The sequence below is a fragment of the Lipotes vexillifer genome, unplaced genomic scaffold (assembly GCF_000442215.2).
Source record: "Lipotes vexillifer unplaced genomic scaffold, Lipotes_vexillifer_v1.1 scaffold213, whole genome shotgun sequence".
Taxonomy (NCBI): Eukaryota; Metazoa; Chordata; class Mammalia; order Artiodactyla; family Lipotidae; genus Lipotes; species Lipotes vexillifer.
In genome coordinates this window covers 5263146-5274841 of record NW_006780610.1, presented here as the reverse complement: position 1 = coordinate 5274841, position 11696 = coordinate 5263146, and the positions used below count along the sequence as shown (strand labels likewise).

General features: G+C 57.8%; 2 protein-coding genes across 2 annotated transcripts in view; one reads left to right on the top strand and one right to left on the bottom strand.

Annotated features, from left to right (window-relative positions):
* ADPRS (ADP-ribosylserine hydrolase) overlaps positions 1-4458 on the top strand; it is a 5803-nt gene extending 1345 nt beyond the window's left edge. Inside the window, exons 2-6 of the mRNA XM_007453825.1 lie at positions 1737-1833; positions 2121-2328; positions 2429-2613; positions 2948-3048; positions 3635-4458. Of these exons, the coding sequence (XP_007453887.1) occupies positions 1737-1833; positions 2121-2328; positions 2429-2613; positions 2948-3048; positions 3635-3927 (884 nt within the window). The 3' untranslated portion in view covers positions 3928-4458. The remainder of the gene's footprint in view (positions 1-1736; positions 1834-2120; positions 2329-2428; positions 2614-2947; positions 3049-3634) is intronic.
* Positions 4459-8223: 3765 nt separating this feature from the next.
* Positions 8224-11060, bottom strand: COL8A2 (collagen type VIII alpha 2 chain). Its single transcript, XM_007453824.1, has 2 exons — positions 10862-11060; positions 8224-10239 (listed from the first exon to the last, which is right to left on the bottom strand). The coding sequence occupies exons 1-2, from the start codon at positions 11058-11060 to the stop codon at positions 8321-8323; spliced, it is 2118 nt and encodes a 705-aa protein (XP_007453886.1). The 3' UTR covers positions 8224-8320.
* Between the last annotated feature and the right edge of the window lie 636 nt (positions 11061-11696).

Sequence of the window (11696 nt, the reverse complement as noted above, 5' to 3'; positions counted from 1 at the left end):
ACCGCAAAAAAAAAAAAAAAAAAAAAGAATTTCAAGATGAAGACACTGGTTACTGGTGTGAGGCTACAGAGAGGTTAAGTGGGGGGAAGTCTAGACTTAGAAAATCATTTTCAATAGAAGGTTGAACCCTGGAAGTTAGGTTTCAGTGGGTTTAGGAGGAAATGGAAAAGGAGAAAGTAGAGTATGTTTGGTATGAAGGGAAGGAGAGAGATGAGCTGTGACTGAGGTGAAGACAGGATGGGAGGGGACAGTTCATCATTTCATTTTGGGTTTGATGTTAAGAAGAGGGGAAGACATTTTAGGTTGAGATTTTAGGACCCTTTGGGTGCAAGTGGCAGAAAACCCAACTCAAAATGGCCTGAGCAAAAAGAGAATGCATTGGCTGGCATCACTGAGAAGTCCAGGGCAGGTCTGGCTTTAAGCAGAGCTAAATCAAGCCATCTTCTCAAGACTCAGTTCCTCTCCTTATTCAGATCTGCGTTCTTCTGGGTGGGCTTCACTCTGACAGACCCTGCCCACGGGGTGGCCCTCAGCAGTTCCCAGCTCGGCATCTCCAGCAGAGGAAGTTTCTCTTCACAGTGGCACCAGCAGAGGTCTCTGATGGAGTCTCAGTGGTCTGGCTTATGTCACCCGTCCATCGCTGAAACAGGGAATGGGGTGCTGTTTGGCTGGGCTGGAGGTGGCATTGGCTCCCTCCCCTATCATCTGGACTGGGAGTGGAAGAGAAGTGATTCCCTGGGGGAAAGCAGGGTGTAGGGACTGATCAGAGGGAGACTGGGTGCTGCTGTATCACAGAGGAGTTGAGGAGACAAAGGAAGGGCAAGGTCCCTGGGGAACTGGGCTTGGGGGGCACTTCAAGAGGGAACAGTCCCTCTGAGGACAGACTGGAGAGTGTGGCTGTGAGTAGGTGCCTGTGAGCCTCTCTTCCTGGTGAAGTGGGGGGGGGGGGCTCCTGAGAGTGAAAGGGGAGGAGCAGGCAGGGTTGGGGCTTGGGATACACAGAGCAGGGCGGGGATGGGGGGCAAGGGCAGAGGGCAGATGTGAGGAATAAGAAGGGGCTCACTAGGGAGTATGCTTTGTTCTCTGTAACTGTCTCTTCTTCAGATAAAACCAAGTCCTTGGCCCTAGCTGGCTTACAGCCTATTTGAGAAGCTACCACGTAACCAATGGTGTGTGTTACAAGTGCCAGAGCAGTAGACTCGGGCACCCAGAGGAAGGAGACAGGGCCAGAGGAGGGCAGGGGAGCAGCCCCAGGTGGGAAGGACTTGACCCAGGCTCCAGGATTGGTTCTGAGGATGTGGAGAGGAGCAGTGGGATATAAGATGGGTGAGGAAGGGCGGGCTTCAAATGGCCAAGGCGGTGAGTTTGGACCTCATCCTGAAGGCAACAGACAGCCATTCGAGCAGGAGAGTGAGATGAGGAAAGTGATATTCTACTCTTTTTCTGGCTGCACATATAGGTTGGGCTGGAGGGTGGGAAATATGCAGGAGATTTGAGAGGCCCAAAGCAGGTCCATTAAGACTGGAGATGCAGTGATGGCAGCCAGAAGGGGTGGAAGGTTTTCCTCCAGAAATCAGCAGGGCCTGTGACTGACTCAGAGCCCTGGAAACTGGGTGGGAGTGAGAGGCTGACTTGAGGCCTTCTGAAAGTAGTAGATAAAAGGAGTGAGCGGGAGGCCAAATCCGCCGCCCTCGAGCCCTGCAGCTCGACCTCTGCCCCCCGCCCTGTCCCTGCAGAAGCACTGTGCTACACAGACGACACAGCCATGGCCAGGGCGCTGCTGCAGTCCCTGCTGGCCAAGGAGGCCTTCGACGAGATGGACATGGCGCACAGGTGAGGGCAGTGGTCCTGGGGTGAAGCAAACCAGGTGGGCAGAGTTATTGCACCCCTTGACTAGAGCAGTGACATCTGTGCATGCCAGGACACCCTCCCCGCACACCCCGCCGCAGGACACTCTTCCTAGGGCAGCTGCAGCTTCCCAAGCTAGAAGTGACAGCACCGCTGGCACAGGCTCCTGAGGTCCCCAAGGATTCCTCTTTTCCCAAACGAGCCAGGTTTCTTCTCTCCCAACCCTGGCAGGCATCTCTTAGATCATTACGCTGTCACCTTCTCTCCCCTAGGTTTGCTCAGGAGTACAAGAAAGACCCTGACCGGGGTTATGGTGCTGGAGTGATCACCGTCTTCAGGAAGCTCCTGAGCCCCAAGTGCCGTGATGTCTTTGAGCCTGCCCGGGCCCAGTTTAATGGCAAAGGCTCCTACGGCAACGGGGGCGCCATGCGGGTGGCCGGCATCTCCCTGGCCTATAGCAGTGTCCAGGATGTGCAGAAGGTAGTTAGGGCTGACTGGCTTCTGGACACTGTCGTCCCTCCCTCCTCTGCAGCTTGGGTGCTGTGACAGCAGGTCTTTGCCTCCCTTACCTTTGGCCTAGTTTGCCCGGCTCTCGGCCCAGCTGACACACGCCTCCTCCCTGGGTTACAACGGTGCCATCCTGCAGGCCCTGGCTGTGCACCTGGCTTTGCAGGGTGAGTCGTCCAGTGAGCACTTCCTTGAACAACTCCTGGGCCACATGGAGGAGCTGGAGAGTGATGCCCAGTCTATGTCAGATGCCCGGGAGTGAGTATACGGGCTGGAGGCGGGCTGGAGGCGCGTCTGTGCATGTGCATGCTGGTGGGGTGGCCCTGCCTCAAGCTGAAACCTTCCTTTAATTGCAGGCCCTAAGGAGGGCTGGGAAGAAGCCCTTTGCCTTGGCTGTGCCTCAGGGCTCTCTGGGTCCCAGAGAACAAACCGGGTGGCTCACACCTCGCCCTTCCCACTTCTTGCCCTGACACCCGTGCTTAAGTGTCAGATGCCCACGTCCCTGCCTCGCCCTCCCATGCAGCCCTTCCCCCTCCTGCCTTCTCCACCCTGCTGGCTCCGACCTCCCTGAAATCTCGCCCCCAACCCACAGGTTGGGCGTGGAGGAGCGCCCGTACTCCAGCCGACTGAAGAGGATTGGGGAGCTTCTAGAGCGGGACGCAGTGACCAGAGAGGAGGTGGTGTCCGAGCTGGGTGGGTAGCCCCCCACCCGTCATCCTTCAGGGCCAGTCTTGGGCTCAGGAGTGGGAGGGGTGCCTGGAGTCACGCCTGCTGCCGTCACACCTTTGCCAGGGTTGCTGAGACAGCAGAGCCACGTTCCGTAGGGTCCTTGGCAGGCTGCGAGCACAGCGCCTTCTTGTTCTAGGGCAACAGTACCCTCAGCCTTAAAGATAAACATCCCAGAGATGGCAGCCGGCCGCTAGTTTTTTACAGCTAATGGTGATAACTGATGTTTATTCATACAGTACTTTTACTGTGTTCTGGGCACTATGCAGAATGCTTTACCTCTAGGACGTCATTTCACCCTCACACCAGCCCTGCGAGAATTCCTAACTTTATTCACTCTCTACACGAGGAGCTGAACCCAAGATACAGGAATCACACAGCCAATAGGTCGGCGAGCCGGGATTTGAACCCAGGTAGCCTAACTCCAGAGCCTGTGCTCTTAATCGCAGCCCAACGTGAAGCTGAGGATGTTGACTTGTGGCAGGAAGCCTGGGGACATGTGGGGCTCGGGAAGGGGGGTGGCTCATGTTCCTATAATCTGGCTTCCCCACAGGGAATGGCATCGCTGCCTTTGAATCTGTGCCCACCGCCATCTATTGCTTCCTGCGCTGCATGGAGCCCGACCCCGAGATCCCCTCTGCCTTCAACAGCCTCCAGAGGACTCTCATCTATTCCATCTCACTTGGTGGGGACACAGACACCATTGCCACCATGGCCGGGGCCATTGCTGGTGCCTACTATGGCATGGAACAGGTGCCAGAGAGCTGGCAGCAAAGCTGTGAGGGCTATGAGGAGACTGACGTCCTGGCCCAGAGCCTGCACCGGGTCTTCCAGAAGAATCTGTGAGGTCCACAGCTCTGCCATACCCAGCGGGACCAACTACAGCTCGGACTGGAAACCCTGGGGTCCCTTAGGCTTGCCTCGGCCTTCCTGCGGTGTGGCTGGAGTGCACCCTTGGGGCTGGGGACTCCTCTGGGGAGGTCACTGAACAGTGAGGGAGGGACGGGTGCCTTCTGCTGCTGGGTTCCTGGCTTCTGCAGAGCCTCGGTGCACCTGGCTCCTCAGTCAGACATAAGGGACCGGGGCAGGTTTTATTTTGGAGCAGTACTTGTGGTGTTTTCCTTTATTATCTAGGACATGGGATTTGGGGAGGTGGAAATGATCTGCGGCATCGTTTCTCCTTGTTGGGATTTAACCAGTTTGCCAGGATGCCTGCCTTTGACTGCACAGGGCCCCCAGGCGCCAAGTTTATATGGATCAGGAGGTGGACACGTGAATGTAGCTGATCTAGATGCACACCTGGCCCTTGGCTGTCATGGGTCTTGTTAACAGCTTCCCCACGAAGTTACAGAGCAATAAACAGTTCTTTAAATCCCACCACTGTTTCCTGCGTTTCTCCTCTGCCCTGCACGGATTCTTCCCCCCTTGCCCTTCTGTGCCTATGCCTCTCTGTCTGGGCCTCACTCTCCTAGGAGCTAGAGACCCAAGCTGCTGGCTTGTGGAGGCATATTCCTCCAGCTGTTCAGCCAGGAAAAGCAGAGCAGGCGTGGTTTGGTGCTTTGTCCTGTTGGAGATCCCTCACAGTGGCCCAGGCAGCGGGCAGGAACAAGCCAGATTTTCCTGCTCTCAGAGCCTGGCTTCATAGGTTGCTCCCCAAATAGAACCCAGGCCCAGCCAGGAACCAGAATGCTGTAGGACGATGCAGAGGGGACCATGTTATCACCGGACTGCTGACCTTTGTGTGAGGGGGGCACATCATCTCAGGTGAAGGCCAGGCCTCATTCTGCATCTTGGGCCTCAGTCAAAGGCCTTGGCCTGCTGGGAAGTTCTGCGCACCATCCATTCTGAAGAAAGGAAAATCAAAATGGAGGAGACACCTCCCCTCAAACTTGAGGGGTATTCCAGCCTTGGTGGAGAGACGCGTGCCCAGCTCTGCAGCTAGCCTAAGGTTTCAGGACTGTTGGACAGGCCTGCTTTCAGCCACGATGGGGTTCTTCCAGGCTGGGGGAAAACCACAGGATTTTTCAGGGCACAGGTCGGTCTCAGGTCTGCTGTCCAGATTCCCAGAGTACGGCAAGTTACGGGGCAGCGCTTTCTCCCAGGACGGCTCCCCCGGCCCTGCCTTCAGCGCTGGGCCTGGCACTGGCCCCGCCCACAGGAGCAAAGATTCCTGATTTCATTCATAATTTGTATCAGATGTTGAAACTTGACCCTTGGGATCCTGAGCCAGCTGTCATGCTCCACTACCCTTGAGAGCTTGCAGGAATGTTCCAGGGAAGCTTGATCCGTCTCCCCTAGCTCCAGCCACTGCCTTACTTTGCTTTCTTAAAATGCCTCTTGGCATTTACTTGGTGCAGAGCCTTGGCAGCTTCAGAGAATCAAGCATTTCTGATGCGGTGGTGATAGAACCCCTGGCTGGGAGGAATGCACGCTCCTTGAGAGGGTGCAGAGCAAGAGCCCCAGAGAGCTCCCTGGGTGCTTTATGAAATCCAGAGGCTCGAGACACCTCTGAATCAATGCCAGTTTCAGCACAGTGCTGTTTATTCAACAGGCTTTATTGAGATTGTGTCAATACAGTCAATACCGTTGTTTTTCTTTTCAAAAAGAAGTCCCATTTTCTTTGATTCCCAAGTGCATTTTTCCCCGAATCTTCTGTGACACAGGGTACATAATAGGTATGTAGAGAACTAAGCTCCTATACCAGGTTAGAAATGAAATTACTAATGGAAAACATTTAAACCTTAATCTTAAAAAAAAATCAGAATATAAAAATGCACAAGGTAATGTAGTTTTCATTGTTAAAACCTGACATAGTTTATCAAAGCTAGTCAGTTAAGTGGACACCTGGAAATCCCATAAATATTTCGGAAACACCACCCACCTCTCACCAAAGGCTTCAGGAATGAAATTTAGCAGAAACTCAGTTCTGTGAAACAGCATTTTTTTTTTTTTTTTTTTTTTTTTTTTTGGCTCCCTGTACCCTCCTCAGGGCCCTGGGCTCCCACTAGGACCTGATGCATTTCCGCCCGACAGAAGCCTCCCTAACAGGTCAGATGGCAGTGGCTTTGACCCAGGAAGGAGGCTGAGCAGATGGCTCCACGAGGTACGATTTGAGACTTAGTACCCGTGGGTGCCGATGAATAAGAAACCCACCAGGAACCGTAGCTACAACCTGCTCTTGAAGTGCCACTTGGGCGGATTTGGGTTTTTGTCTCTCCTTTTGAAAGTTAAAGCAAGCAAACGGTCTGCTTTGTTTGCAGAAGTTGTGGCCAGGCGATGGGCCTGAGGAGCCACAGAGTAACAAGTCGGGAGTCAGTGGCATGAAGAACCCAGGGGCAGGACGGGAATAAAGACGCAGGCCTACTAGAGAATGGACTTGAGGACATGGGGGTGGGGGAAGGGTAAGCTGGGACGAAATGAGAGAGTGGCATGGACATATACACGCTACCAAACGTAAAATAGCTAGCTAGTGGGAAGCAGCCGCATAGCACAGGGAGATCAGGGAAGGGTAAGCTGGGACGAAGTGAGAGAGTGGCATGGACATATACACGCTACCAAACGTAAAATAGCTAGCTAGTGGGAAGCAGCCGCATAGCACAGGGAGATCAGCTCGGTGCTTTGTGACCACCTAGAGGGGTGGGATAGGGAGGGTGGGAGGGAGACGCAAGAGGGAAGAGATATGGGAACCTATGTATATGTATAGCTGATTCACTTTGTTATACAGCAGAAACTAACACACCATTGTAAAGCAATTATACTCCAATAAAGATGTTAAAAAAAAAAAAGAAGTCAGTGGCCAGCCTCCTTCCTCAACATGGGAAGGAAGGCTGGCATGGGCCAGAGCTGGAGCAGGTTCACGCTGGGTCCTCAGCTCTATCCACTCGGCTTGAACTAGGGACTGAGGGCATAGGAGGGGGTCCTGCCTGTTTCCTGCAGGGCGGAGCTCTGATTGGGGAAAATGGCAGAAACATCCAACTCATTCCAAAGGGGGCTGTTGGCACCCTTTTTCTCAGGGCCTCTTCCTCCTGGGCCCTAATCCTGCCTAGGACAGGAAATTGGAACCAGAGGGTGAAGGAGAGGAAGCCCCAGCAGATTAACCCCTGTAGTCGACACACCCATCATATGGCTCTTATTAAGAAAAAGCAGGCGGGGTCTTCATCCCCAAGCTTGTGTGCACCTTGTTCTGAGGGCAAACAAGCAGCTCTCTGCCTTGGGGATACTGGGGTTCGGGGTGGCAAGGATCCCTTACAATTTTGTCTGAGAAAATCAGCCCTCCCCCAGCAGGTGAAAGGAGAGAAAGGGAGGAATACTCATGTTCGCTGATTGCCCATCCTGCCTCTTGCCTGCCTGTGGCGGTCCCTAAGGGCCTGGGTGGCTGGCCTCATGATGAACAGAGCCAGAGCTGGTGGGGGCAGCCTGGGGGACGGACACAAACGTGAAGAGCTGCCATCCTGCCCCAGACCCATGCCCCTACCCCTCACAAACCACCGTTCCCCATGGCTGCAGCCTGAGCAGTGAAGGGGGGTCGGCACTTCCTGGGAGCCTGAAGGAGGGGCCACACGCCTGTACCTGCCAGGGACAGGCCTGATGCCACCGCCCCACTGCTAGAGTGGCAGTCCTGACAGGGTGTCCACTGGCCACCTCGACGGTCCCCCTCCTCTCCCTTCCCCTGGAGAGAAACAAAAGCTCTTCCAGGGACCCACCGTCTTAATGCTGGAGGTCCCACCCAGGGCAGCCGGAAGAGCCCCAGCCAAGAACTGAGGGAGGCCCTGCCCCATTCCTTGAGCAGGGGCCGTCTGCGGGCAGGCAGGAAGGGCAGGGCTGGGAATATGTCTCCCCGGGGGAATGGGTGGGGGAATTCAGTCCCCTCTCAGCTCTGACTCACACAGCAGCACCATCCTTCGCCGCCCAGCAGAGCCCAGCACTCACGGGGGGCCAGGGGTCTCCACCAGCTGGGCAGAGTGTCCTGGGACCCTGCCTGCAGGTCAGGCAGGGCAGGAGAGGGGGCACAACCCCGACGCTGCACAGACACTCGGGGGAGACGAACGCAGGCCACCTTCTTCCAGAAACAACCTCAGCCTGCGCGGAGAGAGAAACCCAGTCAGTCTCCTCCGGCCAAGGCCACGGCCGCCTCTGCTCCCGCCTCTGTTCGGCTTTTGGCTTTTTCTTTAAATGGAGGTTCTTTGTAAGTGAGAAGGTCTCTCTACCGCTAAAGAGGAGGAGGCCGGGGCAGCATGGGTTATGTGGGGCACAGCAAGAATCCTGAAAAGGAGGAGTGGATGTACTCGGTGGAGTAGAGGCCATTGGCCTGGTCCGAGGGCATCTGCACCCAGACCTGGTCGTTGGGCCGCAGCTGGAGCACGGCCCCCCCAGACGCCTGGTCCAGGTAGCCCTTCTTGTACTCGTCATAGGTGTAGGTGGCTGGCACGTTGTTCTTGTACAGGGCCACCCACACGTTGGTGCCCTTGACGTGCACGTGGTAAGCAAAGTAGTAGACCCCGCCCACGGGGCAGGTGAAGATGCCGGTGGCCGGGTTGTAGCCACTGTGGCCATTGTAGAGGGTCCGGTCAAACTTCACAGGCATGCCTGAGGCGGGGAAGGGCGAGGTGAGCACAGCGGTGAAGGCGGGCGTGGCGTGGGCCGACAGCTCGCCCAGCCCAAACCGGGGCTTGGTCCCCTTGCCCAGCACAGCTCCCTGCACGCCGCCGTTGGGCAGGTGCAGGCCAGCGATGCCAGTCTCATCGAAGGCCCCAGGGGCACCAGGGGGCCCGGGAGGTCCGGGAGGCCCAGGAGGGCCCGTGAGTCCTGGGGAACCTGGGACCCCAGGAGGCCCTGTAGGCCCAGCCATGCCAGGTTCCCCCACTTTCCCCTCTCCAGGGGCCCCCGGCAGGCCTGGTTCACCCTTCAGGCCTGGCAGACCCTGCGGCCCAATAGGGCCAGCCGGACCCTGGAGTCCTGGGATTCCAGAAGGGCCTCTCAGGCCAGGCTGCCCAGGGAGCCCCAAGTCACCCTTCTGCCCCAGGGCTCCTGCCACCCCTGGTCCTCCAGGGCGGCCCGTGAAACCTGGCTCGCCTTTGGGCCCAGTCGGTCCAGGAGGTCCATGAACCCCTGGAAGCCCCCTCTCTCCTGGGAGCCCAGGCTTCCCAGCCAGGCCACTAGGCCCCTGGTCACCCCGAATGCCAGGTACTCCTGGGAGTCCTCCAGGCCCCGTCTCCCCCTTAGGCCCCGGGGGCCCACGTCGGCCAGGTAGCCCTGCAGACCCCGGAAGTCCAGGGGGGCCCCTAAGGCCCTGTGGTCCCTGTTCCCCCGGCTCCCCATCCTCACCTGGCTCGCCCCTGTCCCCTAAGAGCCCCGGGACCCCAGCTGGGCCCCTGTCCCCCTTGGGACCTGGCATCCCTGGCATCCCATAGCCAGTGGGGCCTATAAGGCCAGGAGGGCCCCGGGTGCCTGGCTCCCCTTTGGCCCCTGGTGGGCCCTGTGGCCCTGGCACCCCTGCTAGCCCTGGTACCCCCATACCATCCAGCCCAGGGGGCCCTTTTGGGCCCAAAGCTCCTGGCTCCCCCCTGGGTCCTGGCAGTCCAGGAGGCCCAGACTCACCCTTATCTCCAGGGGCCCCAGGAAACCCATCCAAGCCTGGTTTGCCCAAGCCAGCTGGACCAGGGAGACCAGGGGGTCCAGGGGCACCCCCCTGGCCTGGGGCTCCAGGAAGCCCTGGTTGGCCCACTCCATTTTCGCCCTTGAGGCCTCGATCACCCGGGGGCCCAGGCTCTCCCTGGGGCCCTGGCTCCCCCCCAAATCCTGGGGGCCCTGGCACCCCCTGGGGGCCTGGTTTTCCAGGGACAGCAATGCCTGAGGGCCCAGGTAGGCCAGGGGGCCCTGGGGGCCCCCGGAGGCCCTGGTCCCCTCGTATCCCTGGCTCCCCCCGAAGCCCTGGCTGCCCTGGTGGGCCAACCTTGCCTGGAAGCCCTGGGGGACCAGCCTTGCCCATCCGGGAGAAGCCAGGGGGGCCAGCGGGTCCAGGCTGCCCATGTAGCCCTGGTTTTCCAGTGCCTGGTTTTCCTGGGAAGCCAGGAGGGCCAGGGGGACCCCGCGGCCCGGGTTTTCCAGGGGGACCAGGCTCTCCTTTCAGGTCCATTGGCAACAGCGGTAGAGGCATTTCTGAGAGAGAAAGAGAGAGAAGGGGTCAGTCAGGGGCCTGGACAGTGGGGACAGGGGACCCATCTTCCCACTCCCCATACCAGCATGTGGTGCAACTTGAGAAGACAAGGTTCTGTATCTGTTCATGAAGACCAGTCCCGGTCTCCCCCCTCCCTGCTCTCATGGAAGATGGAATTTAGGTAGTTCAGTGGCCACCTTAGGAACTGCAGGGTATCCACACCCAGGGCTCTTAGCATCCAACCCACCCAGACTAAGCCTTCCCTAAGAGCTTCTCATCCCTGCATGACCGGGGTGGAGTGGCCACCAGGTGGCACCAGCATCCCTCCTTAGAGCCAGTCGGAGCCGACCCACCCCCCCCTCCACTTCCCCACAAACCTTCCCGCCCCTCCCTCTACCTAAAGACCATCTCCGCCAGCCAGCAGCACCCCACTTCCCCACCCCACTTCTGCACCCGCCCCGGACCAGCAGCATCAGGAAGAAAGTGGAGATGGGAAAGTCTTTGGTGGGGATTGAGGGGCTGTGGCCGGAGGCGGGGGCGCCGGGGAAGAGCTGGTGGAGGTCGGGAGGCAGGGAGTTGGGTGTCAGGACTGTCCGAGGCGGGGCGGGGCGGGGAGGTGCTCACCCATGTATTGGCCCTTGCCCTCGCGGAAGGGCGGCCCCACGGGTCCTTTGTGCATGGGCTGCACGTACTGCACCGGTGGGTAGCCCGCTGCCCCGGCGGCTCCACCGCTGGCGGCCGCCCTCAGCCCGCACCCCAGCACCAGCAACAGCAGCTGCAGAGGTGGCGGCAGCGAAGACAGGGACGTCAGAGCCCCCCGCATGGCGTCCTTAGGCTTGCTGCAGGGAGGAACGAGAGGGGCCATCAAGCCAGCCCATGGGTACTTTGGCACCGGGCCCAGGGACTCACAAAAAGATCAGAATTCAGATATTATTCACAAGCAATTCTCAAAGTCTCAGAGTCTGCAGAAGTTACTAAACCTCTCCTAATCCTGCCCATAGCTCTCTATCACTGCCCCCCCAAGTCTACCGAGGACCCCTCCCTGGACAACAGCCTCCCCCTAACTATTCACTTGGCAGCCAGATGCCCTTCCAGAGCATCTCTAACCTTGGCACAGCTCTGCCAGAAACTGTTTGATGATTACACCCACTACCGTGTGCTGGGCTGGCTCTCTGCCAGCCAGGGGCTAAGCTCTCTAGAGATGGAAGCTCACTTAATCCTCCTAACACTTTAACGAGGTATTGTTATTGTCATCCCCATTTTCCAGATGACAAAACTAACGCAGAGGTCTCTAGGAAGCAGACTGGGATTTTTACATTTTTTTTTGGTTGCACTGAGGCTTAGTTGCAGCAGGCAGGCTCCTTAGTTGTGGCATGAGAACTCTTAGTTGCGGCATGCATGTGGGATCTAGTTCCCTGACCAGGGATCGAACCCAGGTCCCCTGCATCGGGAGCGTGGA

Bases quoted from the DNA above. Each gene is read 5' to 3' on its own strand.
- COL8A2 (XM_007453824.1), bottom strand. From the start codon at position 11,060: ATGCGGGGGGCTCTGACGTCCCTGTCTTCGCTGCCGCCACCTCTGCAG. The intron at 10,240-10,861 runs GTGAGCACCTCC...TTTCTCTCTCAG, and splicing joins GGGCAAGGGCCAATACATGG to AAATGCCTCTACCGCTGTTG.